The sequence below is a fragment of the Strigops habroptila genome, chromosome 18, assembly GCF_004027225.2.
Source record: "Strigops habroptila isolate Jane chromosome 18, bStrHab1.2.pri, whole genome shotgun sequence".
Lineage (NCBI taxonomy): Eukaryota > Metazoa > Chordata > Aves > Psittaciformes > Psittacidae > Strigops > Strigops habroptila.
In genome coordinates this window covers 4,593,458-4,620,538 of record NC_044294.2, presented here as the reverse complement: position 1 = coordinate 4,620,538, position 27,081 = coordinate 4,593,458, and the positions used below count along the sequence as shown (strand labels likewise).

At 54.4% G+C, this 27,081-nt stretch overlaps 1 protein-coding gene across 6 annotated transcripts; it reads left to right on the top strand.

Annotated features, from left to right (window-relative positions):
• The first annotated feature begins 3,563 nt into the window (after positions 1-3,563).
• Positions 3,564-26,631, top strand: PPARD (peroxisome proliferator activated receptor delta). Of its 6 annotated transcripts, XM_030473107.1 has the most exons (9): positions 3,564-3,600; positions 7,712-7,799; positions 14,971-15,763; positions 19,215-19,449; positions 20,141-20,292; positions 21,809-21,947; positions 22,520-22,722; positions 23,121-23,574; positions 24,554-26,631. In XM_030473107.1, exons 4-9 carry the CDS (start codon positions 19,314-19,316, stop codon positions 24,799-24,801), a joined length of 1,332 nt encoding a protein of 443 aa, XP_030328967.1. In that variant the 5' UTR covers positions 3,564-3,600; positions 7,712-7,799; positions 14,971-15,763; positions 19,215-19,313; the 3' UTR covers positions 24,802-26,631. The 6 variants fall into 6 exon arrangements, with proteins under 6 accessions (XP_030328967.1, XP_030328971.1, XP_030328965.1 ...); XM_030473111.1 differs by lacking the exon at positions 14,971-15,763 and having other exon boundaries at positions 23,124-23,574; XM_030473105.1 differs by lacking the exon at positions 14,971-15,763.
• Positions 26,632-27,081: the final 450 nt, after the last annotated feature.

The following is a 27,081-nucleotide window of genomic DNA, read 5'->3' as shown; positions in this document are numbered from 1 at the left end:
TCAAATTCATCACCTCTCCTCCTCCTCCCCGCTGCATGGGGAAGCAGCAGCATGGACCTGAGCAGTGGCATGGTCTCCATGCAGATTTGGGGCTCCTGCCTGTCCCTGTGCCACCCTGGCCAGTCTACTTGGGCATGGGGTCACTCCACTGCTCCGGTTTTCTGGTGGAATGAGACCTTCCCACGTGCTGCACCGAAGGCTGGGGCTTGGATCTTACGTCAAGGCACATGGGGCCATGGTACAAGTGGTGTTCCTCAGCGGCTGGTACTGGGACCAGTGCTGTTTAACATCTGTGTTGGTGACATGGATAGTGGGAACATAGTGGGATTGAGCACCCTCAGCAAGTTTGTGGCTGACTCCAAGCTGTGTGGTGTGGTCGAAACACTGGAGGGAAGGGATGGGGTCCAGAGAGGCCTGGAAAGGCTGGAGAGGTGGGACTGTGCAAACCTCATGGAGTTCAACAAGGCCAAGAGCAAGATGCTGGGCTGGGGCAATCCAAATACAGGCCGGAAGGAAAATGGATGGAGCAGCCCTGAGGAGAAAGACTTGGGGCTGTTTGATTTACGAGAATCTCACAAGGATGCTGGAGAGGGACTCTTCATCAGGGACTGTAGAGGTAGCACAAGGGGTTCAAACTGAAACAGGGGAGATTCAGGTTAGATATTATGCAGAAGTTCTTCCCTGTGAGGGTGCTGAGGCGCTGGCACAGGGTGCCCAGAGAAGCTGTGGCTGCCCCATCCCTGGCAGTGTTCAAGGCCAGGTTGGACACAGGGGCTTGGAGCAACCTGCTCTAGTGGAAGGTGTCCCTGCCCGTGGCAGGGGGTTGGAACTGGATGAGCTTTAAGGTCCTTTCCAACCCAAACCAGTCTGGGATTCTATGATTCTATGAACTGCTGCAGCCTTCCAGGATGATCCTGGCAAAGCTGCTCATTGCTCCATGTGATCCACAGGCAGAGCAAGAACAGAGAGTGTGTCAAACGATGGTCTCTACTGGGAAGGAAGTGGGCTGGGTGGAAATGCACTAATGGGAGACAGCTTCATTAGCTCAGCCTTGCCCTGATCAGCCATTGGGACAGGTACATGGCACACCACACCTAGGCAGGGAGGAGAAGGGGCCACCTCCACCCGCCTCTGTGGCTCTGTGCCTTGTCACAAGGGCTCTCATCCTTTGCACAGCCCCTAGGAGATGTGGGACCACATCTCTGCTGGTGCGTGCCATCACTGTTCTCCAACTCCAGGGCTGCATCATCCCTCCTCAAAGCAGCTCACTAGAGCATTGCCTTTGCTCCCGAGAGCTGAGTTCCCATGCGGCAGAAGGCTGTACATTGACTGCTGCAGGCAAGGACAGGCGTGGAGGCAGCAGCCACAACCAGTGTCAGCACCTGCCTTTGATCTGGTGCCAAGCGTGGATGTGCCCACATCTGCCTCATCCTCCCGGAGCAGCCGACTGAGGGTTGGAGCTCACCTAAGTCAGCAGTTGATGCACCCCAGTGCCTCCGACTAATAAACTGCAGCAGGATCACAGGGAGAGCTTATGGAGGCACCGGGGAAGAGCAGCTCTGCTGCTCCAACCATCCCATGGGGGTGTGCAGGGTCTCTGCTGCTTTTCCTGTGGGAAACCTGGAGCTCTCTGTGGGGTAACATCACATGCATGAGTGTTTGCAGGGTCAGATACAAACCCTGCTGTTCTCTACACAAGTATTTCACAGTCCCAAACTCTGCCCAAACTCCATTATCCTGATGCACATTTTTGGGAAGGACAGGCCAAATCCTAATTGCGGCTACATCTGCACTGAGAAGGTGTCACCTGAGTAACTGAGTAACTGCAGTGGGAACAGAGCCTGTGCTGCTTAAACTCCCTTATCAGACCAGCCACTGCTGTGGTTTACCTGGGTGTGAAGGTATAAGATTAGCTCCGTAGCAGACCTCAAGTAATGGCATCGACAGGAGAAAGCTGCAACACCCCTGCAGGCAGCTGATCTAGCCCTGGGGATGCAAAGCAGAGAAGGGCCAAGACTGGGAAGGGAAGGAGAGCCCCAGAGGTCCCACAGGCACCTCGAGTGTTGTGATGGTCCCATAGCAGCCAACAGAACACATGGCCTGGCAGAGCTGGTGTCAGCAGCTCTCTGCTCCTCAGGGCTTTCCCTTCTGAGACACATAGAGCCACAGAACCAGCCAGGGTGGAAAAGACCTTTAAGCTCATCCAGTCCAACCCTTCCCCAGCACTGCCAAGGCCACCACTAACCCATGGCACCGAGGGCCTCGGCTACACGGGGTGTGAACACTTGCAGGGCCGGTGACTCCAGCCCTGCCCTGGGCAGCCTGTTCCAATGCCTGAGCACCCTTTGGGGAAGGAATTGTTCCTCAGCTCCATCTAAACCTGCCCTGGTGCAGCTTGAGGCCGTTTCCTCTTGTCCCATCCCTTGTTCCTTGGGAGCAGAGACCAGCACCCTCCTGGCTCCATCCTCCTGTCAGATAGTATATCAGCACCCCCAGGTCCTTTTCCATGAGCAGCTTTCCAGCCACTCTTCACAAAACCTGGAGCCTTGCATGGGGTTGTTTTCATCCAAGTGCAGGACCCAGCACTTTGCCTTGTTGAACCTCATAGAAGAGGCGGCTGGAAAGCTGCTCATGGGAAAAGATTAGGAGGTGTTGATTGGCGGAGCTGAACATAAGCAGCTTGTGCCCAGGCAGACAAGAAGCCACCAGCATCCTGGCCTGGATCAGCACCAGTGTGGCAGCAGGGCCAGGGCAAGGATTGTCCCCCTGTGCTGGGCACTGGTGAGGCTGCACCTCGAATCCTGTGTCAGTTCTGGGCCCCTCACTGCAAGAGAGACATTGAGGTGCTGGAGCGGGGCCAGAGAAGGGCACCGGAGCTGGTGCAGGGCCTGGAGCACAAGTGTGATGAGGAACGGCCGAGGGACCTGGGGGGTTTAGTCTGGAGAAGAGAAGGCTCAGGGGGGACCTTCTTGCTCTCTGCAACTGCCTGACAGGAGGATGGAGCCAGGAGGGGGCTGGTCTCTGCGCCCAAGGAACAAGGGATGGGACAAGAGGAAACGGCCTCAAGCTGCACCAGGGGAGGTTTAGCTGGAGCTGAGGAACAATTCCTTCCCGAAAGGGTGCTCAGGCATTGGAACAGGCTGCCCAGGGCAGGGCTGGAGTCACCGTCCCTGCAAGTGTTCACACATCGTGTAGCCGAGGCCTCAGTGCCATGGGTTAGTGGTGGCCTTGGCAGTGCTGGGAGCGGTTGCACCGGGTGATCTCAAGGCTCTTTCCCCCGCTGTGCCCATGTTTCTATCACACCCGCACACCCGCCGCCATCTTGCGCCGCCGCCGCGCGCTGCGCCCGCCCCTCCCGGGAGGAGCCGCCGGAGCAGGGGGGGGTGTGAGTGCGGCCCGCGCCCGCCAGGGGGCGCCGCGGTGCGGGGCGGGCTTGCGCCGTTGCCGTGGTGATGCCGTAAGGACCTGCCGACGGCCGCGATTGGGTGAGCGGCGCTGGGGGCGCGGTGGCATCAGGGCGGGCGCGGTGACGTGCGGGGCCGGGGCGGGTGGTGGCCGTGAGGGGAGCGGGGCCGGGCCGGGCTGTGTCCGGTGGCGGAGGTGAGCGGGGCCCGCGGGGCCGAGGGAAGGGGCCGGAGGGGGCGCGGGGAGGTGGGGCAGGAAGGACGGGGCCCGGTGGGGAGAGATGGGGGACACACATGGGGTGTGGGACAGCGGGGACAGGGGTATGAGGGGGCCTTATGGGGCAGTGGAGGTAGAGGTATGTGGGCGCCGGGGTATTGGGGCAAGGTTAAGGAGTTATGGGGCAGTGGGGATAGAGGTATGTGGGGGCCAGGACGTGTGGGACAGTGGAGATAGAGGTATGTGGGGGCTCTGGGCTGTAGGGCAGTAGGGGTAGGGGGTGCGGGGCCCAGGGGGTGCGGGGCAGTGGGGCCAGGGGTGTGAGGGGGGCCCAGGGACGTGGTTTGTGGGGCACTGGCCGCAGGGAGGAGGCTGGTGTGGGGCAGAGGGGCAGCTGAGCTGTGGGGTGCTGGTAACAGGGGGTGGAGGGTGATGCTGTGGGTGCAGGTTTGAGGAGGTGGGATGCATGGGGGCTGTCTGAGGGAGGGGGTGGAAGGGGCAGGGAGGGCTGGTGATGTGGGTCTGAGCACAGAGGAGGCAGAGGACGGACTTGGGAGGCAGTGATTTGCAGGGGGCTGAGGGGGCAGGGGCACATTGGTGACTTTAGGGCTCGGGCTCGTGTTAGTGCATGGGAAATTGGGGAAGAAGAAGGATGGGACGTGACCCAAACAGGGGAGGCTGTGGGGAGACAGGACGCAGCAGTCTGCCATTCTTCTGTCCCAGGGGTGGGATGGCAGAGGCAGAATTAGCCAGGGGATTTAGGGTGCTAGTGAGGGGCACTGCTGGGGTGTGGGGCTGGAAGGAGGAGAAGCAAGAGGGTCAGGATGACTCATTAGTGGCGCATTAGGCGAGGGGTTGCTCAAGCAGAAAGGATCTGAGAGTCCTTTTCTCATCCCTTATATCTCCACTTTCCGCTGCTGGGATCTTTACCTGAGATCCCAGGTAAAAGATGTTTACTTCCTGTGCCATGCTTTTTTCCACCTATAAAGTAGGGGTCATGCTGCATGATTAAATAGTGGCTCTGAAGCACCTGAGACTTCTACATGAGGTTGCTTTTCCCATGCTGCTCCCTTAATTACCTTTAAAAGCACTGGTAAAAAACCCGAGGTGAAGGAGCATGCAGAAGTAGGTGGAAGGACCTTGAAGAGACCTAATTTTCTTTCAAGGTACTCTCCTTCTTTGTTTTGTCCTACCAACCTGTTGCAGTTTTCTCTTCCTTGTTGGCTAGCTCCAAGCTCTGTTGTCATAACCCACTAGGATCACAGAATCATGGAATAGTTAGGTTTGGAAAAGACCTTAAGATCATGTAGTTCCAACCCCCTGCCATGGTTCTGTTGTCACATTGAACTGTTCCTCCCCACATGAGTTTTGACCTCCCCTTTTTCGGGTGGTCAAAAGGCCTCCTGGCCTTGCTATACTTCCAAAAGTTTGTGTGCGCTGACTCCACCTCAAGTGATGTTTAAGAGCCTTATTCTATGATCATAGAATCATATGATCAGAGAGCCTTCAACCTACTTACAGAAGGCAGTGAATCAAAGTTCAAAACCTTTTTATGAGATAGGTGTGTTTTAGTGTCCCTGGATGGAAAATCAAGGCAGCTGAAGATGCAGCTTGTCAGCAAAGCAGGAGAGAATACACCCCCTCTGTGATGATCCCATCTATGCTTTTCTGAAAGCATCTGTCTGTCACCGGCTGTATTATATCTGCAGGGCTTCAAACAGCGTCTGGGTGTAACTTACTCAGCCTTGGCCACCTTCCCCTTTGACAGCTGTGCTGGGAGGCCCCTTGCACACGAGTGACAGTCGTGCCTGTGGGCAGCAATCGCTCTGTTGAGCCCTCACGTGTTGGGAAAGCCCCTGTGAATGGGCTGGGGGTGGGCAGAGAGAAGCAGGCTTTGGATGTGACATAGGCTCTGGGTAATGTCCATCGTGGTGATGCAGAGGGATCTGAGCATGGAAAGAGGATGCAGCGGTGGGGGGAGTCTGAAGGCTGGTAGCAATGTTGATCTCTTGACCTGGTTGAAGCAGCCCACGTCCCATTTCTCATTCCTCTTCCTCTTGGACCTCTTCCTGCCATCTCTGTGCAGTCTCCCTCACTGCCTTCAGTGGAAAATCCCTTTCTCCTTCTGGTACAAACATGCCCCAGGCTGTGCTGAGATGGGAGTTTTCTCTGTGACTGTGTGATGTGTCAGCCGGGGATACAAGAGGAAGCGTTCAGGAGGGATGTGCTGGCAGGTTCCCTCTGTACCCTGCTGAGCTGGTGCAAGTATTGCCTTGTGTGTGGTGGTGATGGGGCATGCCCTGGCATTTAGCAGCAGCAGAGTACTTTGCTCTGTGATGGGGGAGAGCTCAGGGTGTGATTTGTGCACTCCCAGCGCGTGATTCATGCCCTCCTTGACAGTGTCAACGTTTCACTTTGTTCCTGAATCAGGGACAGGCTTTCTTGCTGATGCAGGGGAAGAAAGCACACTCCTGATGTGCCCACGGGGTTGTAAAGACTTTATTACTATCTCTCACCAGGAAGGTTAAAGAAAAACTTTGGGTGTTCAGAAACACCTTCTGTTTTGGGAGAAAACCTGCTGTAGCTTTAGCATCCCGCTGTGAAAGTGAAGTTTCTGAGTGTGGGTTTATGGCCCTCACTAAAGCAGAGGGCTGGGCACTGCATCTGTGCTTCCCTCCTCGGCTGACCTTTGGGCAGGCTTGTCCTGGCTCAGGTCTCAGCCCCTCTACCCGTAAAGCTGGGGCTACCACTCTCTTCTCTGCCTCAAAATCCAGGGCTAACCCTCTCTTCTCTGCCTGTAAAGCCGGGGCTACCACTCTCTTCTCTGCCCTTAAACCTGGGGCTACCGCTCTCTTCTCTGCCCTTAAACCTGGGGCTACTGCTCTCTTCTCTGCCCTTAAACTTGGGGCTACCGCTCTCTTCTCTGCCTCTAAATCCAGGGCAATCGCTCTCTTCAAGGTGGGAACTGTGATTTTTTTTTTTTTATATCACTGACCACAGGAAAGAGCCATCCTCATGCAAATGATGCTCCAATGCAAAGGACTGAGCTTATTTTTGTGGTACTCACACCCTCCCCTGGACATACCTAGGCTGCTCGGTGGTGTAGGAAGCACTCTCCACACTCTTGCTGGTGTGCTGGGAGCCTCAGCTTTTGGGACAGCAGATCTACTTCCTTTTTCCATCCTCTTCTGAGCAGCTGTGGGTGCTGTGTCAGACCCAGGAGGTGCAAGAGGGTGTGCAGAGGTGTGGGATTCGCTCTCTGCCTTGAACTTGCCCCCCTTGCCTGCTGAGCCACCCCTCTTGCTGGGTTCCTGATCCGTGTTCAGCTGCTTTGTGCATCCTCCTGTGTTGGAGGTAGCAATCCGAAACGGGGCTTTTCCATTGGGGTGGGAGGAGCAGCTAAGCTTGGGTAATGTCAGGCAGGGTACAAGGGTTCAAGTAGCATCATGTTCACAACATCTTTATTTAATATGTTAGTCCAGTTAGTCTGCATAACTGTGTCTAAAAATAGAGCATATTTTCTCTAAGTCCTCTAGTTCAAAGCCTCACAAGCCAGTTTTTTCTCACCAGCACTGCTCTCTTCATGCTCTCCTGAGCCTGAAACTCTCAGGCTATTTGTAAAGTTATCAGGAAAACCAAGAAAAGTGAATGAACTCTGTCAAATCCTTAAATTTCAGCCACTGATTAAAGCTGCAGTAACTTTCTGGCAGCCTTTTAAAGGTGGATAAAGCAAACTGAGTAAACAAACCACCTTCCAGCCACCACAGACCTTTTTCTATCATCTGCTTCATGCATTGTCATGAAAACTCGGGGTCACTGGCCTGTGACCTAAGGCAAGGTGTTCAAAGCCTGGCGAGGGGTTGGGGCAGTCTCTGTTGGGGGTTTCCTTCTCCTCCCCAGCTCACAGAAGCTGTTGGAGCCCGGGGAGAGGCTGTGAGGGGACTCACCCCAGCCTATGGTTTCAGCATGCGGTAGAGGGAGTGTGTGTTTAAATTGCAGAGCTGTTGTTGGATCCAGCCCAGTTCTTCCAGCAGCATAAATATCTGGCCTTCAGCACAGCCCTGCAAATTCCCGTTGTGTTCTCTTGCAGACTGCTTGTTTTCAGCTCTCTGTGCTGACATGGTAACTGAAGGGTGGCTTTCAGCGACAGGCAGACTGGGGACAGCGGCTCCGGAGAGGTAACCCCTTCCCTTCCGTCTACCAAAGCATTTTCCTACCTATGCTTTTAAAAACGTGGGATAGGGAAGAGCCTAGGAAGTGCAGCTTGCTTTCAGCAAGTTTTCCTTTTGTCCATGAGCTTAAGCTTTCTTTTTTAAATTTAAACTTTATGCCTTATTTTTGCTCGGTTTTTGAATGCAATCTTTATGGATTACACTTAGGAGTATGCTGTGAGTATCATAGTCTAATCCTGTTCTTCTAAGCCAACTGTTACTGTTGAAGTGCAACAACTTCATATTTGGTTATTTCACTGATTTTTATGACTGAAGGTGGCTGTTGCAGACTGGGGAGGGCACATGAGATCAGGGACTGCACTCGAGTAACCAGTCACCTCCCGATCCGGACACGCGATCTGGCAGCAGTGCTGATACCGTCTGTCACCTTACTCGGACAAAGCTGAGCAGGTTACAGCAGGGCTGGGACAGGGAGCTTGAGGAGGGGGTCAGCACGGCCTTGGGTGGATATTGTCCTGCCCACAGACCCCTGAAATGATGCCCAAGAGTCTTCACTGCAGTCACCCCACACCCCAATGCTGCGTGTAGCGTCTAACGGCGCTGTGGCTGTCTGTGTATAGGGGGGGATTTATTTTTGCTTCAACACACATCTAAGGTTTTCAGCTGGACAGAGATGTGGTTTTCTGTGTCAAGCTGCTGCAACTGTTGTGCTGTCTCTGTTCTGGCATTCAAGACATGGACTTCCAAGGATCTTTGCAGCGTGTGGAGAGGATTTTGTAATGAGCCACATGAGGCTTTGCTGATCAGAAGAGCATTGTTGTACGGAGCTGCTTACTGATGTTAATGGTCTCTGTCTCTCCAGCATGTTGCCTGTTGACAGATATATATCTTCGTGCAGTACATCTTGTTGCCTTTTGGGTAATGTTCTGTCTGCAGCTATTGAATTATGAACTGGAAATCTGCAAATGTTCTTTTAGACACTGAGGAATTAGAACCACGAGAGACTCTTGGGCTCCTCCGTGCAGCAGGACCTGAGACACAGATGGTTCTTTGAGTGGGTGAGATGCTGTTATAGTGGTTCTGCCTGAAAGGTCATTTGCTGCCAGGACCCAGCCTGGCTTGTCCTGACTGGAATTTTGGAGATGTTGGTTTATTTTGTGACCTGTATTGGCTCTTTTGCTTTATAGCAGGAACAACTGCCCATGCTCATACCCGCAGGTTTGTTCAGGCTCTGTAGCTGCTTTCTCATCAGGGGCTGCAGAGGAATCTCTGCTTTTCTAGAGGTGTCACCATTCAGATACACTGCTTATCCCTGGAATAATCTTGGAGACTCTGGGGAAGTCTAGACCAGCAGAAGTGATTTCCATAGTGAGTACAAATAAGATTTTTGTGTAGAACTTTTATTTTATTTAAGTTTATACTCTGAAATGTGCATTGGCAGAATGCCTCAGAAATGACTCTCCCAAAGCTGGGTTTAGAATGGAACAATTGATGCCAATATGAAGCCTTTTGGTCAAAGAGATTGTAAAATGCATCTTCCCCAGAATGAGTGATTTGGGCTGATGTTCACTGGAGCCCTTTTGGTTGCAAGAAGGGTTTAGAGCAGAACTGACTCGGGATGTATCTTACTTTCAGGATGACATCTTGAAATGCTCTAATATTCCCTGTTAGGATCAGAGCATCTAGAAAATGTGTGTCCTCCAAGAGCCTGTGCACATCTAAGATCCATTGAGTCAGGTCTTTCAAAGGGGCTTTGCAAAGGGTTCCAGAGTGTGTGTTTAGGTGCTTTCCAGGGATCCCCTGGAATCCCCTGGAATGGACAGGTTCTGCTCAAAGGTTTGGGGTTGGTGCAGGCTGTGGTTTGCAGGGAATCCTGACTGGGGAGGAGGTGGCAGGATGAAAGCACAAGGCAGAAGCACAAACGCTTCTTGTGGTGTTGGGTCAAGCCAGAGCACATGTCTGAGGCTTGTGGAGAGCAACAGCCAGATAATGTCTGTGCTCACCAGAACTGTTGCCCTCATGCTGCATTTTCTGGTTTGCCCTGGTCTGGGGGCTGGAATTTGGAGTAGCAAAAACCAGAACATGCACATTCAACCCCATAATAGAGATGTGGGATAGAGACAGGGAACAGTTCTGGTGGTTTAGAGGGGCAGATGAGCTTTCTTACCTGAGCTGATAGGGAAGCATTTATTTGATGGTCTGTTAAGACAAACTTTACTAATGAATGTCTCATTAGGAAGGGCTTGGTCAGGCCAAAGGGAGGATGGGTGAGATGGCTTCAAACTAAGCAGTGTTTTGTGGAGCCATCCCAGTGATGGGCGCCTCAAATTTCTGTCCTGCCCCATTTCTTACAAACATTTGTTTTCTTTTAAAGCAACTCTTGATTCCATCTTAATGCCAGTCTGGAATATTTCTGAAAATGCCTAAACCTGCTTTTCACCTTGAAGTTGTTTCTATGGATTCTGCTGGAGCTGTCGGACCTTGAAAGCTGTTAAACCCATGAGGGCTGATGGTCAGTGGGTTCTCATGACTGTGGGATGTTGTGGGACTTAAGGACATGGGCATCTCTGGAAAAGGGTTGTTGGTGAGCGTGAGTTTGGGGCTAGAGCTGGTGGAACCCGCTGAGCTCCCAGGAGCTGGTTGTGTTAGGAAGTGGAAGTGCTTCGACTGCTCTATCTGTACCCCCAAGATGATGTCAAAGACATGAGGATGTTGTAAAAGGTGCTAATGCTTTGCTCAAGTGTGTGGGGTCTCGGGGCTGAGGTGGAAATCCAACTGGTCACACTGTGATCCGCTAAAGAGGTGGAAATCCAAATGGTCAGAGCACACTGTGATCCTCTAACTGGCAGAGGAGTCTTGGCAGGATGCTGCTGACAGGATTGCTGCTCGAATCGCTGCTGAAAACACAGGGAAACCTCCTTCTGCAGTCAGCTCTGGTTGTGTGAATGTAGCCAAAAATAGTCAGGAAACATCATTCCCCTCTAGTTCCCTAAGAGAGTGTTGAACTAGTTTGTGTAACAAGGTTAATGTGATGTTCTCTGGGGTTTTCTGTATGGAGATGTTCACAGTCAAACTGAGATTCCCTCTTTTTTCTTGTTCTGTGGTTGACATGGAGATGCAGCAAACGCAGTGGTTTATTCCCAGGCCCTGCTGAATCATCTGAACTTGGGCCTGGGCATAATTGTTCACTGTGAGCCACATCCTGGGATCAGAGGAGCGTGCCTGATGCCCGGGATATTTTGCTAAGGTCTACAAAACCAGTAGCACTTTTCCGGGAGCGCGAATGTAAGCGTAACAAAATTTGTATATAGGTGGAGGTTTATTGTTTAGTTGTGGGGTTTTTTACTGTTTAGCCCAGAGATCTAAAAATCTCTGTCCCTGCAAAGTGAAGCAGAGTCATGGAATGGTTTGTGTTGGAAGGGACTTTAAAATCACCCAGTTCCAACCCCTACCATGGGCAGGGACACCTTCCACTAGAGCAGGTTGCTCCAAGCCCCTGTGTCCAACCTGGCCTTGAACACTGCCAGGGATGGGGCAGCCACAGCTTCTCTGGGCACCCTGTGCCAGCGCCTCAGCACCCTCACAGGGAAGAGCTTCTGCCTCAGAGCTCATCTCAATCTCCCCTCTGGCAGGTTAAAGCCATTCCCCTTGGCCTGTCCCTACAGGCCCTTGTCCAAAGCCCCTCTCCAGGTTTCCTGGAGCCCCTTTAGGCACTGGAGCTGCTCTAAGGTCTCCCCTTCAGGAGCCTTCTCTTCTCCAGGCTGCCCCAGCCCAGCTCTCTCAGCCTGGCTCCAGAGCAGAGCTGCTCCAGCCCTCGCAGCAGCTCCCCGGCCTCCCCTGGACTCGCTCCACGTCCCTCTTGTGCTGTTGCCCCAGAGCTGGATCAGGACTGCAGGGGGGGCTCCCCAGAGCACAGCAGAGGGGCAGGATCCCCTCCATGACCTGCTGGTCACGCTCTGGGGGTGCAGCCCAGCACACTGTTGGCAGAGAAGAAGTTGTCTTGCTACTGATTTTGTGGGTGTTTTCCTGGATCTGGGAGCACTGGAAGCCTAGCAGTAAACCTTACTGGGTGTTTGGCTCCAGACAGCAGCCTGCACACAGGTGTATGATCCAGAGGGATGCATTGGCCAGCTGCTACTTTTCTACCCCTCATTGCTTTTCTGGGGAGGTGATTGCCCCATCCAAAGCTGGGGTGACACTTGCTGGTGTCCCAGAGACACTCTTTGGGGAAAACCAGAATGTTTCCTGGTGTGTGCAGCACTGCCAACCGATGGCCTTGCTCGCTGCCAGCGCTGCTCCTGTTTGCACTTGTTCCACTTGCTGCTTTCCTGGTTTTCCATTGAAATGCTACTTGGAGTCTGTAGCACCCTGTGCCCAGTGTTTGCCTTGGGAAGTGGTGTTGATGTTCCCATGAGCTCCTCCCTCGTCAGCCCTGTTCTAGAATTACTGATGTTCCTGAAACCGGATCCTTCCGCGTGTCCTGCTCAGGTTCAGGACAAGGGGTCTGTAAGCAAAGAATGCCCTGGAGTAAAGTGTGAGGGGACTGCAAGGAGTTGTGGAAAGTCTCGGCTTACAGTGATGTGGTGGGTTCTCTGAGCTGCCAACCTCCTCACCTTCGGGATCGTAAAGGGAATATATCCCAGACAGCTTCTCTGACACTTCCAGAGAGGAATGTGAAAGCTGGTACTTGCGGAACAGCAGCAGGGGCTGCTGGAGGAGCATAAATAGGGGCCACCGGGCTGAGTGGTGGGTCCCTGCCAGGAGATAGGAGCAAGGTCTGTGGGTCCAAGAGTCCCTTTAGACACTCGACCATCTCTGCAGCCTCATACAAGCTGCTCTGTGCCTCTCTACCAGCTCCATGTATACTGTTTGCAGCCCTGTTCCCAAAGCATTGCCAGGGCTTCACAGCCACCTCAGCTCTGTCCTGGAGTGCAGTGGGATGAGCCTCTCTCCTTTCCAGACTTAATGATCTTCTCAAATAGCAGCACTTCAGTGAGTTTCCAGCTCTGAGCAGCCCTGGTGGTGTCACCTTTCTGGTACCTGCTTGTTTCCTGGCTGTGGTCCTTGTTCCAGCAGGTCAGAGCCATGTTCCCCTCCTGCCCATGGGTGTTCTGGGCTGCTGTGAGTTGACAGCAAACCAGAAATATTGGTCAGCAATTGCCAGGAGGAGATGTGCTGGTTTATTTAATCCTGGAAACACTTGGTGTAGGAATGTACACCAGGAGACGGGGGTCACAAGCAGCGTGGTGTGCTGCCCTGGGCCAGGCTTGGGAGCGTGACTGCAAACAGGTGTCAAAATCCGTGAGACGGGAATAAACAATGACACTTGGCACCGATGGATCCAAAACATGCCGTCTCTGTGAGCTAATGCAGCACCAGGAAGGAAGCACTCAGAGTTCTGGGTTTGGTTATTTTTGGGGTGGGGTTCGGGTTGTTGGGGGTTTTTAGGATGATGAAGGAAATGGAGGTTTTGGGATTGATGGGATTTGCTAGAGGTCATAAAGAAGGACTTCAGAGAAGAGCTGATAATTGCTCAGCTTTTCACCTCCCACCCTGGTCTTACCCCTTCTGCTAAAGGCAGGTGCAGAGCTGCTCAGAGGATGAAGAGAGCAGGGATTCACTCCACTGGGAAGGTGTAGGGATGATTCCTGGGAAAGCATTAACCCTCTCCCAGATTCTGAGCACATCTATGGAGCTGCTGTGCCAGGGATGTCTGTAGCTCCTGGAGGATGAATTAAAGAGCAGAGCAGCCTGGCAGACTCCCTTCTGCACATGAATTTGTTGCCCAAAGTCTGATTTGCTTCTGTTTCTACCATACCTCTTGCTCTCTGAAGAAAGTCAGCACAGGCAAGAAAGCAGGAAGTTCCTTTTGGAGCAAACTACTGTGATCTGGTTTTGGGGACAGCATCAATTGTGGTACAGAAAGAGAAGAATCAGCAAGTTCTGTAACCTTTGTAACTTTTGTTTTCCGTTCAGTGTCCAGGAAGTGGGTGAGTTAAAACATGGTAGATGTGTGATTCATTTTGGCCACTGAAGGCAAGCAAGGGGATCTCCTGCACCCTCTGTCACATGTTCCTGAGTTCCTTGAGCAGCAAGAGGGCAATAGCAGCTCTGGCAGCACCCTGCTGCTCAGTCCTCAGGGCTCGTGCTTGGTGAAATGCAGCCAGCGCTGGGGAGAACATCGTGGCACTGGGCTGGGGCATGGTGCAATGCCTGAGCTGGGGCTTCAAGGGGAGAGTCTGACCCTGGCTGTCAGCAGTGGCCAGGAGCACATGGAACGGCCCTTCCTGCTGGCACTAAGAGTTTATTTCTGCATGTTATTTCAACAACCCCAACAACACTCCAGGCTTGGGAAGAGTGGCTGGAAAGCTGCTCATGGAGAAGGGCCTGGGGGTGCTGATTGATGGAGCTGAACATGAGCAGCTTGTACCCAGGCAGCCAAGAAACCACCAGCATCCTGGCCTGGATCAGCACCAGTGTGGCAGCAGGGCCAGGGCAGGGATTATCCCCCTGTGCTGGGCACTGGTGAGGCTGCACCTCGAATCCTATGTCAGTTCTGGGCCCCTCACTGCAAGAGAGACATTGAGGTGCTGGAGCGGGGCCAGAGAAGGGCACCGGAGCTGGTGCAGGGCCTGGAGCACAAGTGTGATGAGGAACGGCTGAGGGACCTGGGGGGGTTAGTCTGGAGAAGAGAAGGCTCAGGGGGGACCTTATCGCTCTCTGCAACTGCCTGACAGGAGGATGGAGCCAGGAGGGGGCTGGTCTCTGCTCCCAAGGAACAAGGGATGGGACAAGAGGAAACGGCCTCAAGCTGCCCCAGGGCAGGTTTAGATGGAGCTGAGGAACAATTCCTTCCCCAAAGGGTGCTCAGGCATTGGAACAGGCTGCCCAGGGCAGTGCTGGAGTCACCGTCCCTGCAAGTGTTCACACACCGTGTAGCCGAGGCCTCAGTGCCATGGGTTAGTGGTGGCCTTGGCAGTGCAGGGGAATGGTTGGACTGGATGAGCTTAAAGGTCTTTTCCACCCTGGTTGATTCTGTGTAGTCTGCCTTGAGGCCTTTGAGTAAGGGAGGAAGCACTTGGGCAGTAAGTGCTGCTGAGATCTCATTAGCTAATGATCTTTCAGGAACAAAAACAAACATGTTTGGTGCACTCAAGTTACCTTTCCTGTATTGCAGCATCTGCTTAGCTCTTATTTGGCTTTTGTTAGTCGTAACTGACGTGGAGGAGGAGGAACAGAAACAGGTACTTGGTCAGCAGCTATCGTAAGCCGTGACACAACCCAGGGGATGTCCGCAAGTGGTGGCCAAGGAGCAGCAATCACATTTTGTTTATGGATCTAGTTCAATGTCTCCTTGTGGATTCAATATGTGCTGTGCATCACGGGAAGCGTACTGGGGGCTGAGTTCTCATCTCGCCCCTTCCAAAGGGATTCACTTCTGTTGACTGGGAATTTGGCTAAAACTCCAATCCAGAGGAATACAAACGCAAGCTGGAAGTGCTCCTGCGGTGAACTGGTTTCCCTTCGCAGTTCCTGGTGACCTCTTTTCCAGTAACTTGAACAACTGCTTTGAGTGGATCAACTCTGTGACTTGGCCCTTGGGAGGTTTGGACCTTTTCTTTGGCACTTTGCTTTGCCTGGAAACTCCCGTCTTCCAGGGTGGGATCTTATACTGGATGATCTTCCAGATTGCAACGGGGGCTTGGGCAATCCCATCTGGATAAATATATTGGAAACAAATGGATGTCTCCTGGAGGGGAATGGGGGCAGGCATCCTGACCACTGAGCACACCAAAACCACCTCTTGTTCGAGCTCACCAGCAGTGAAACACTTGATTTAAAGATGAGATATTTCTAATTACAAGCACTTCCTTGCTCTTACTCTGGGGCTCTCTGGCTGCCAGCACCTGAGTGTCTGTGTTAGAACACACGTCCTCTTCTTGTGACGCTGCACTGGGACAAGAACACTGGTGAGAAACCTGCTTCTTCCTCCTCCCCTTGTGCCATGTCTCTCCCCCCATTCCTGCTGTATGGTTTAGCTTGGCATATTTGCTAGCTCCTGCCTCTAGTGAAGATAAACCTGCTGCCTGTGCTGCTTGCAGCGTGGGAGCAGGGCAGGCAGCAGGCATCTGCCCAAGCCCAGAGCCAGCAAACAACCCCACTGCTGCCGGCTCCCAGGAGGGTGGCTGCTGCCTCTGCCAGGGTTACCAAAGCTCCTTGGAATGGGGATTGAGGCAAGGGCAGAGCAAGTCACGAGATGATTGCTCTCTTGCTCATTTCCATTCTGTGGAAGAGGAAGGGAAACAGCTTTGCCGGATTCTCCAGAGAAGCTTAGGAAGGAATTCACAGTCCCTGTCCTTGTTTCCGTCCTCTCTTTCCATCGCTGCCCTGTAACAGCTGATGAACAGGAAAAGGAGGTGGCTGTGCCCTGCAGCTCAAGCTTTGGGCTGTGCTCTGGCTGATGCTTTTTAGCCAACGGGGAGAGACAGTCATCCCTCCTCTGGCTCTGCCTGCTCGGCAGCTGGATGTGGAGGCACCAAGTGGATGGAGAGATCCTGGGGCTGAGATGGGCCCTTTGGCCATCCTCTGCCATCCCCAGCACCATCCCACAAGGATGCAGGGCTGTGCCAGGCCTGCCCATGGCTGTGCTCGTGCTCAGAGTTCAGACAAACCTCTGCGAAGCTCTGGCTTCCCAGGACACCCCACTCTGTACCACAGGGCTCACAGGAGCAGAGGAGCATGTGTGAAACCTCAGCACAGCCCCACAGCCTCCATGTGCTGCCCAGCACCACCCCTGGCCCAGAGGGGAGGGCTGGAGGCCGCATCTCTTGGGGGGGGCCCTGCCGCACTGGCTGGCTCCATGCTGGGGCGCAGGCACAGCCTGTGCCCTGCCTCTCACCTGGGCGGTGGCTGCCTTGGCCCCAGGGCAGGGGTGCAGCCTCCTGCGTGGAATCAATCCCATCTTCCCTCTCCCCTCCCTCTATGTGTGTTTAGAAAACAGGGGAATGGCTGAGGGAAAGGCAGGTGTGCAAACAGTTCTCACAGCTTCCCTCTGGCCAGGCCCCTGTACTCTTGGCCTGCAAAGAGATATTAAAACAATACATTCAGAGCCTTCTGGTAGAAGCTTTCTGCTCTCTCTGGCTCTATGTCCACTCTCAAAGGGTGGGATCCTTAACCTTCCCCTAACGCCTGCATGCACATGAGGAGTCTTAGCTGGAGCCTGGCCTTGCTCTCTGTGAACATCCCACCCTCTGCTTTTCCCCCTCTCAGGGCTGCACACCCAGCTCCAGCCAGACTGACTCCCAGTACAGTTTTGGGGTTACTTTGGTGGGTTTGGGAGTGTAAGCTGTGTGTTGCAAACTTGCTGAAACCCTGGGGAGTGCACAGCCCTGGGCAGGGGAGGCGGATGGAGGACAGTGTGCCAGGGATGCAGCTGGAGGGATGTGCCCGCCTTGTTCCGATGGCAATTGGGGTGAAGCAGAGGGCTTCATCTGCACTGGGGTTAAAGCAAGTGGCCTGTGCTGGATGCCAGAGGCAAAGGAGAACTACTAAGAAGCTCATGAAGCTGCTGCAGGCTGTATTTTCCACTGTAGCCTGGTTTCTCCTGCCACAAGCTTCCCCCACTAACTGCTCTTCCAGGCACAAGCGTTTTCCTGGTGTTTGTACATTCATTTATATATAGCCTTCAAACCCATGGAGCTCGTTTCCCTCCATCTCCCCTGAACAGCTTTTCCTGCCTGCATGCCATGTCCCACCGCGTGGGATGTGTGAGGGGAGGCCAAGGATAACACAGCCCTTCAATGGTCCCTCAGTGCTCTTGTGGAGGCATGGGGAGGGAGTGCTGTGCCCTTGTCTGAGCACCCCTCCGCCTGCTCCTGCTCTGAGGGGGATTGCTGACTGCCTCTAACATACTCCTCCTGGAAACAAAGCCATCTGCCCCGCCGTTGGAATTCCCAGTGTGAAGAGAAGAGCAAAGCCCCCTCTCCTGCAGGAGACCCAGGCTCCAGAGGTGACTCGTGTCCTGTTTTTGTGACATGTTTGCATTCAACCTCCTGCTTGCAGGTTTTGCTGATGGCTTTCCGGTGAAGCCAAGGAGCTGGCTGTGGCTCACGCTCAAAGTGCCAATGTGAGGGTCTGCTGCAGGAGGGAAAAGGAGCCCAGGGAGTCCTGGGTCACTGCTCCTATCCCCCAGCAAGCCCAGTGCTGTGGTGTTGGCTTGGGCTTGGGTCACACACCATCCTGGTGCTTGGAGGTTGCTCTTGTGCGAGTCCCCTGTGAGTAAGTTACTCGCTTCACTCTGCTGTGGGCTTGAGGATGCTGCTTCAGTTTAACTCATGCAAATTAAGGCTTTCCTGGTGGAAGCTGGATTTCAGTGGCTATTTCTCCACTTAAAAATATCTCCTTTAAGGAATTGGATGCAACTCTACATAAACTCGGCTTGAGATATTAATTACTCAAGCAAGAGTCAGTTTAGGAAGCACGATCTGGAGATAAAGGAGCACTGGGATGTTGCAGCGTGAGGTGGATGCTCAGGCAATGTCCAGCATGGATCCATAGGAGGGAGGTGGAAACTGGGGATGCAGCGTTCACACAGCTTGAGTTTTCTGTGGGCTGTTTGGGATGGACTAAGGCAAACAAGGAGCGGAAGCGTGCAGGAGGGGAGGACAGGGCCGTTCCTCCCACAGGAAACCCGGGATTGGGACACAGGCTGGATTGTGTGGCTGTTGTGATCACGCTGCTTGAGCGCAGCCCGGCAGCTGCACAGAGCCACAGCAACACGCTGAACCCAGCTCTTGGCACAGGAGCCGGGGCCAGTTACAACATCACAAGTGGAAATAAACACAACTGGTGGAACTGGCAGCGCTGGAATGGGAAGGAGTGTGACAGGAAGCATCAGGCTTGCAGATGGCTCACAGAGGCCAGGGGCTCTCAGCCGCTGCCTGCTCTTAACTGAGCCTGGCTCCACCAGTATCTCCCACCCATGGGCATGGAGCTGCTGTGCCCTGGTCGGCTGCTGCCCTCCCTCCAAGCTCTGCGGATGGAGGGTGAAGGCAGCCCTACCTGGTGGTGTTGGTGCTGTCAAACCCCGGCCTCAGCTCCCACTGTGCCATCCCAGGGCACTGGCTGATCAGGGGGACTTTGTCTGGGGCAGTGTTTCTGCTGTGGGACTTGCAGGTCCCTGCATGATGCCTGGGCTGGTTTGTGGTCTGGGCTCTGTCTGCTGGGCTTTAAATACAGCTCCAGTGAGCTTCTGCTTCCTCGAGGCCTGCAGAGAGTCTGTACCAGAGTGTAAAGTGACCTCTAAAGGGCCTGGGTTCTGCTTTTCTCCCTGGCTTAAGGAGGGGAAGCAGAGGGGGACTGGTGTGGAGCCACACTGCCCCGCTGCTGGGGTGCTCAGTGGGTGCTTTCTTTGTCCCACAGGCTAGCGGGAACAGCCTGGTAGGGTCCATCTCGAATAGACGCGGATGATGCCAGAGCTATGACAGCGATTGCAGTCTTGGCACTGAGGGGTGATCAATTATGGAACAACTACAGGAGGAAGTACCTGAGGTCAGGGAAGAGGAGGAGGAAGAGGAAGAGGCAGTGATGGTGGCAGGCGGAGCCTCGGACACAAGTGGAGGACCAGACAGCTCGCTGCCTTCGAGCAGCTACACAGGTGAGTGGAGCTCTGGGAGCATCCAGGCATCCACATGCTCAGCTGCCAGGGCAAAGGGCCTGCCCCTGGATGGAGTTTGGTGGCTTGTTTTTAATCTCTTCGCTGTATGAAAAGATGCATCGAGAGCCAACTTACGGAGAGGCTTAGTTCTTTCTGTGCAGTCACTGCACAGCCATTGACAGCGGGTTGGGAGATGGAAGTTAAAAGGATAGGGAGGTAACATTGTGAGGGGACTCCCAAGGTGCCTGAGGATGCTTCCCTGGCCACTTCCTGAAGTCCTCAGTGCAAACTGATTGTAGGAGCTGGAGTGGGAAGGTTTGTTGCTACGGAAGGTACTCCTCCAGAGCCCTGGCCATCCCAGCTGGGTAGCCCTGTGCCAGCTGCCTGCCAACTGGGGATTATAACATTGCTGCTTGGGTTTCGTTGCCTAGACATGAATGCCAGAGGGGAGAAATCAGCACTGATGTGATGTCTCTCAGCTGATAGACACACTGGGGGCACTTTTGGCTCTGTGCTTGGTATCTGCCTGCAGCCAGTGCCTGATCTCAGAGGTTAACTGTCCACATGCAATGCCAGTGGCAGGATGGGACATTGCTGGGAATCCCTCCTCAGTCCCATGGCTGAGGAGTTGGACAGAACACTGGGTTTGTGGCTACAACCCAAAGGGATATACCCTGTTGTGTGCTTGCAGACCTTTCGCAGAGCTCCTCTCCCTCCCTGTCGGACCAACTGCAGGTGGGCTGCGAGGAGGCGGCTTCGGGAGCGCTCAACGTGGAGTGCAGAGTCTGCGGAGACAGAGCCTCGGGGTTTCACTACGGCGTCCACGCCTGCGAGGGCTGCAAGGTGTGGGGGGGCTGCGAGGTGTGGGGGGGGCTGCAAGGTGTGGGGGGGCTGCGAGGTGTGGGGGGGGCTGCAAGGTGTGGGGGGGCTGCGAGGTGTGGGGGGGCTGCAAGGTGTGGGGGGGGCTGCGAGGTGTGGGGGGGCTGCGAGGTGTGGGGGGGGCTGCGAGGTGTGTGGGGGGCTGCGAGGTGTGTGGGGGGCTGCGAGGTGTGGGGGGGCTGCGAGGTGTGGGGGGGGCTGCGAGGTGTGGGGGGGGCTGCAAGGTGTGGGGGGGGCTGCAAGGTGTGGGGGGGGCTGCGAGGTGTGGGGGGGGCTGCGAGGTGTGGGTGGGGCTGCGAGGTGTGGGGGGGGCTGCGAGGTGTGGGGGGGCTGCGAGGTGTGGGTGGGGCTGCGAGGTGTGGGGGGGGCTGCGAGGTGTGGGGGGGGCTGCGAGGTGTGGGAGGGCTGGGCCAGGCAGAGACTAGGCCCCTGGGACCATGACTTCTCTTCAGACAGCAGGTTTGCAGCAAGACAGGGATGCGGGAGTAAGTGATTGTAAAAACGTAGAACCATAGAATTGTTTGGGTTGGAAAAGACCTTAAGATCATCCAGTTCCAACCCCTGCCATGGGCAGGGACACCTTCCACTAGAGCAGGTTGCTCCAAGCCCCTGTGTCCAACCTGGCCTTGAACACTGCCAGGGATGGGGCAGCCACAGCTTCTCTGGGCACCCTGTGCCAGTGCCTCAGCACCCTCACAGGGAAGGACTTCTTCCTTAGATCTACCTGAACTTCCCCTGTTTCAGTTTGAACCCATCACCCCTTGTCCTATCGCTACAGTCTCTGATGAAAAGTCCCTCTCCAGCATCCTTGTGGGCTCCCTTTAGATACTGGAAGCTGTTCTGAGGTCTCCATGCAGCTTCTCTTCTTTAGGCTGAACATCATTTGCAACCAGTGTGGAGAGTGTGGAGAGTGCAGGCAGACAGATACTGGCCTGGGGGAGGCAGCTGAGATGTCTATGGCCTAAATCTTGCCCCATCATGATTTACTTTGTAAGGCAAATCTGCCTGTCCCCACGGGGACCCTGGCTTTGCTGTTAAGGATGCTTTCTATGCTGCACATCAGCAGTGAGCTGTGTGTTTATCCCCCTGGGATCACTGGCCACAGCTTGGATGTGCCTCTGAAATTCTTTCCCCTGCAGCAGATGCCAGCGGGGCTGCGTTGGGCCCAGGCCCTGCCAGACATTCCTGCAGGCTGGGGCGTGCTTGTTCCTGCATCCCCCCCTGCCTGCGGAATCACACCCACAGCTCCCAGCATGAGTCCGGGATCCCTCCTCTGCAGCCCCTTCTCCCACTGTGCAACCTCTCCTTGAGATGGAGACTCTGCTTGTGTCAGAGCCCCAGGGCTGCTCCTCCCCACCTGGCTGAACCCCCATGAGGTTCCCAAGGATAAGAAGCCCCCCTTGTCCCATGCCAGAGGTGCTAACACTGCTGTTCCCTTGTCCCCCTGCTCTGTGTCCCCCTCTGTGCCACCCGCCTGCAGGGTTTCTTCCGCCGGACGATCCGCATGAAACTGGAGTATGAGAAGTGCAAGAGGAGCTGCAAGATTCAGAAGAAGAACAGGAACAAGTGCCAGTACTGCCGCTTCCAGAAATGCCTCTCACTGGGAATGTCGCATAACGGTGAGTGAGTGTCACTGCTGGTGCCATGGGGCCACCCGCCCCTCTGTGAGGGGTTTGTATGTAGCTTTGCTTTATCCCATCGCTGTCATCTTGCTAAGGGAATCACCTTTCAAACCCAATGCTTTGAGCCTTTGACTCTTCATCCCCTTCTTCTACACAAGAAGGGGTGGTTTGTCCCCACCATGCAGGCTGGCTGGTGGCACATGGCTTTCCCTTAGGGGTTGACCCAGAGGGAACCAGGCACACAGATTGCTCTTCTGTGCTGGGATTAAGCTTCAGGTGCAACCATCCTGTTCCTGGGCAAGTAAAGGTGTTTATGTGGGAAGAAGGGTTTGTGTGAGAGCCCAGAGAAGTGGGGATGGGAGCTGGTGTGAGGCTGTGTTGGCAAGAGTAACCAGCACCGGTAACGGCTGGTTCATGAAGGTGTCACTGCTAGAGGAGCTGCATCCCCAGAGAAGCATTGTGCTGGTGTTCACCAGCGGGCCCCTGTGGTGTGAGAGCAGATGCTGCTTCCCTGGATGCATCCCCTGGAATCATCCCCAGTGTCCTGACTGACTGGTTTTGCCCCCCAGCAATCCGCTTTGGCCGCATGCCCGAGGCAGAGAAGAGGAAGCTGGTGGCGGGGCTGACAGCGAGTGAGATCAGCTGCCAGAACCCGCAGGTGGCCGACCTCAAAGCGTTCTCCAAGCACATCTACAACGCCTACCTGAAGAACTTCAACATGACCAAAAAGAAGGCGAGAGGTATCTTGACCGGGAAGGCCAGCAGCACCCCAGTAAGTTTCCTCCCCAGGGCAGACAGGGTTAGCCATGACCAACACGGGGGGCTGTTCTCTGGGGGATCCTGCTGTAGCTGTTCCCCATGCAGCAGCTCCCAGCTGCAGCCAGATGGGCTCTACACAACCTGCCTCTAGCTGGGCAAATTCCTGTTCCTCTGCAGACTTGTGCAGTTCTGGGGGGTACAGATTACCCCAGTGGGAAGAGAACAGCAAAGGGACAGGCAGACAAATGCAAGTGTCCTTGGCAGAGCTGGTATCTCGAGTCCCTGCAGCATGTTCGTAGAGTCATAGAATAGTTTGGGTTGGAAGGGACCTTCAGAAGCCATCTAGTCCAACCCCCCTGCAATGAGCAGGGACATAAATGTGTTCCTAACTGCTTGCTTCTTTTTTTCAAGCAGCCTTTTGTGATCCATGATATGGACACCTTGTGGCAGGCAGAAAAGGGGCTGGTGTGGAAGCAGCTAGTGAACGGCATCCCCCCCTACAAGGAGATCGGGGTGCACGTCTTCTACCGCTGCCAGTGCACCACGGTGGAGACCGTGCGGGAGCTCACCGAGTTTGCCAAGAGCATCCCCAGCTTCATAGGCCTCTACTTGAACGACCAAGTGACTCTGCTGAAGTACGGGGTGCACGAGGCCATCTTTGCCATGCTGGCCTCTATCATGAACAAGGACGGGCTCTTGGTGGCCAATGGGAATGGCTTTGTGACTCGTGAGTTTCTGCGTAGCCTGCGCAAGCCCTTCAACGAGATCATGGAGCCCAAGTTTGAGTTCGCAGTGAAGTTCAATGCACTGGAGCTGGATGACAGTGACCTGTCTCTGTTTGTGGCTGCCATCATCCTGTGCGGAGGTGAGCGGGTGCTCTTGGCCATGCAAGTGTCAAGAAGAGTCCTCCTGTTACTTAGAGGTGGTTTGGGGTGTGCTGCGGGACCTGAGCTGCAGCTGAGGGGTGCCAGAGATCAGCCAGGGGTGTCTTAGGGGGTTGGAAGAAGAACAGAACAGTTCCAAAACCAACGCTTCTCCATGGCAGTGATGCCTAGCAAGCTTGGACCAAGAACAAGGTGTGTGGAATCATAAAATGGTTTAGGTTGGAAGGGACCTTAAGATCATCCAGTTCCAACCCCCTGCCACAGGCAGGGTCACCTTCCACTAGACCATGTCACCCAAGGCTCCATCCAACCTGGCCTTGAACACTGCCAGGGATGGGGCAGCCACAGCTTCTCTGGGCACCCTGTGCCAGCGCCTCAGCACTCTCACAGGGAAGAGCTTCTGCCTTAGATCTAACCTGAACTTCCCCTGTTTCAGTTTAAACCAATTTCCCCGTGTCCTATCACTACAGTCCCTGATGAAGGTCCCTCTCCAGCATCCTTGTAGCCCCCTTCAGACACTGGAAGGTGCTCTGAGGTCTCCACGCAGCTTCTCTTCACCAGGCTGAACAGCCCCAATGTTCTCAGCCTGTCTCCATACGGGAGGTGCTCCAGGCCCTGATCATCCTCGTGGCCTCCTCTGGACTTGCTCCAACAGCTCCATGTCGCCCTTGTGTTGGGGACACCAGAACTGCACACAGTGCTGCAAATGGGGTCTCAAAAGAGCAGAGCAGAGGGGCAGGATCACCTCCTTCGACCTGCTGGTCGTGCTGACCAACAGTGAGAAGTGGCACCTCCTTCTTGTATGCTGCTGTGGGACGTGTTGTCTGAGGGCACACTTCCCTGGTCTAGCTGATGAGGTTGGAGTCACAGTGGGTGGGTTACCGTCCCCATCTCCCTTTCCCCAGGAGGAGCATGTGCTTTGGAGGGCTCCACCATAACACTGCAGCTTCCTCTCCACAGACCGCCCTGGCCTGGTGAACGTGAAGCAAGTGGAGGAGATCCAAGATAACATCCTGCGGGCGCTGGAGTTCCACCTGCAGTCCAACCACCCGGATGCCCAGTACCTCTTCCCCAAGCTGCTGCAGAAGATGGCAGACCTGCGGCAGCTGGTGACAGAGCACGCCCAGCTCGTGCAGAAGATCAAGAAGACAGAGACTGAGACATCTCTGCACCCTCTTCTGCAGGAGATCTACAAGGACATGTACTAAGGACCTGTTATTTATGCGAATGAAGCCATGATTCCCATCAAGACTCTTTGTACAGAAACAAAGAAAACCTTTTCCCCCACGTCTTCCATTTCTTCTACTGGAAACTCTTTTCTACGTGACCCCGACGTACGGTACATAGGGTGAGATACCATCAGCCACCTCCTGCTAGGCCAAGGGCTTCCGTTAACACACACTAACAAATGTACAAAGGCAAATCATAAGCTACAGTTTCCGTTACTATAGCCCAGCTCTCAGCTGCTCCTTGGAGCAACCACCCGGTTTACATGGTGGGGTTCCTGCAGCAGCCCGGGGATGGTGGGAGATGTTGTGGTCATTAGGAGATCCGAGCGTGGTGCAGGTATCTGCTGGGGCCAGCAACAGCACTTACAGTGTGTCTTGATTTTTGTATTGCACTCCGAAGATGTGGTCCTGAGCCGTGAGGGACAGTGTAATGAAAGGATGTTTCTCCCTATCCCAAAGAAAAGCCCAGAGTGTTTGAAGATGGGTGGTGTGGTCCTAGCAGAGACCCTCAACTGCTGCCCCCCTCCCTCGGTGTGTGGTGTGTTCCTGTCTCCCAGAGGGATTGTGTGATCTCTGCCTTCCCTTGCGCCTGGTGCCGCCGTTTCAAAGGGATCCTGCTCCTCAGCAACTCCGTGTGAGAGACGGAGGGATGAGGAGGTGGGTTTGGCTCATCAAAATCCACCTTCAGAGCAGAGGATGGAATCTTTGCACTCCCCAGGCTGTCCTGCAGGAATGTGAGTTACCAGAAAGGTCTGTGCAAGGCCTGGGGCTGGTCAGGGTGAGGTGCAGGGCTTTTGGCTTGTCCTGCAGCCCCTTCCCCAGCCTGGGGGGGCTCTGGGGGTTGTGCAGCAGAGCTCCCTGTCAATACCTGAGCAAGCAAATCCTTCAGCAACACCAGCAAGGGGAGAGCCACAGCCAGCCCGCAGTGCTCGTGATGCTGAAAGGGCATTGACCTGTTAACTGCCCTGCCTCAGTTTCCCCTCTGTGAAAGGGAGCTGGATTGTCCCTGGTCTCTGCTTGGAGGGGGGAACACAAGGATTAAGTGTTGTGTTAATCCTCGTGCTTTGAGCTCCATACCAGTAGAAATGCCAAGGATTTATAAAAGGGGAGGGGAAGGATGGGGTGCCCACGATGAACAGGAGCTTCCTGTCACCCAGGCTGTGGGAGACACAGAGCCCTGGGAAGGGCTCAGTCCCCTCTTGGGGTGATAGACCCATCGGGGTGATGGTGTCTGACCTAAGAAGTGGCACTTGCCCGTCTGCAGCTCGTGGTCCCGTATGTCCTGAGCAGCCTTATTGTGATCCTGATATTCCCAAGGAGGGGTTGTGGGAGCAAATCATTTGGTTTTCCTTTATTTTCCTCCTCTTCAGGGTAGCAGATTTCCCTGGTGCAATAATTCCTTTAAAACCCCAAGGGAAGAGCTCTGGGTTTCTCCTCCTGTATCCCAGGGCTGGCTGGCCCCAAACCTGCCCCTGCTGCTGCCCCCCAGCTCCTGCCGTGTCTCAGTTTCCCCTTCCCCTCCCTACCTCGCAGGGGGGTTGTGAATGACCGTTTCTAAAGCACTTTGAAGCCCTCTGGGGGAAGGCACTGGATGGATCCCAGGGGATTTGTCCTCGGCGTGGGTGACGTGGGATTCACGTGCTCAGCACCTGGGGAACCTTTTGCTCTTCCCTCCTCGCCAGCGTAACAACCCTCAAACTGAAATGTATATTTTTGCTAGAAGTACAAACCTCCAAGTGTTTTTAATAATATAAATAGTGTCCACAAACTGACTTGACTTTAAATAAATCTGAACTAAATATTTAAGAACCTTTTTAGCATCCAGCCTTTCGGTGTGGGCTTTCGCTCAGCCCCTTGGGGACCTGCCCTTTGGGAGGGTTTGCAGCAGCAGCTCCCATGGGACTTGGGGTGATTTCCATGGATTTGCCATGATTTCAAGGATTTGTCAGGTCTCAACAGCCAAGAGTTTGTGGGGAGCAGCTGCCACCCCCCAGCTTCTCTCTGCCCCACCCCTCCAGTGCCCCCAGGGGAAACCATTGCCCCAGCCCTTCCTTTATAATCATAATAGAGCAATAGTTTGAACATAGAATCACAGAATCCCAGAGTGGTTTGGGTTGGAAGGGACCTTGAAGCTCACCCTGTTCCAACCCCTACCACGAGCAGGGACACCTTCCACTAGAGCAGGTTGCTCCAAGCCCCTGTGTCCAACCTGGCCTTGAACACTGCCAGGGATGGGGCAGCCACAGCTTCTCTGGGCAC

Bases quoted from the DNA above. Each gene is read 5' to 3' on its own strand.
- PPARD (XM_030473105.1), top strand. From the start codon at position 19,314: ATGGAACAACTACAGGAGGAAGTACCTGAGGTCAGGGAAGAGGAGGAG. The intron at 21,948-22,519 runs GTGAGTGAGTGT...TTTGCCCCCCAG, and splicing joins ACTGGGAATGTCGCATAACG to CAATCCGCTTTGGCCGCATG. The intron at 22,723-23,120 runs GTAAGTTTCCTC...CTTTTTTTCAAG, and splicing joins GGAAGGCCAGCAGCACCCCA to CAGCCTTTTGTGATCCATGA.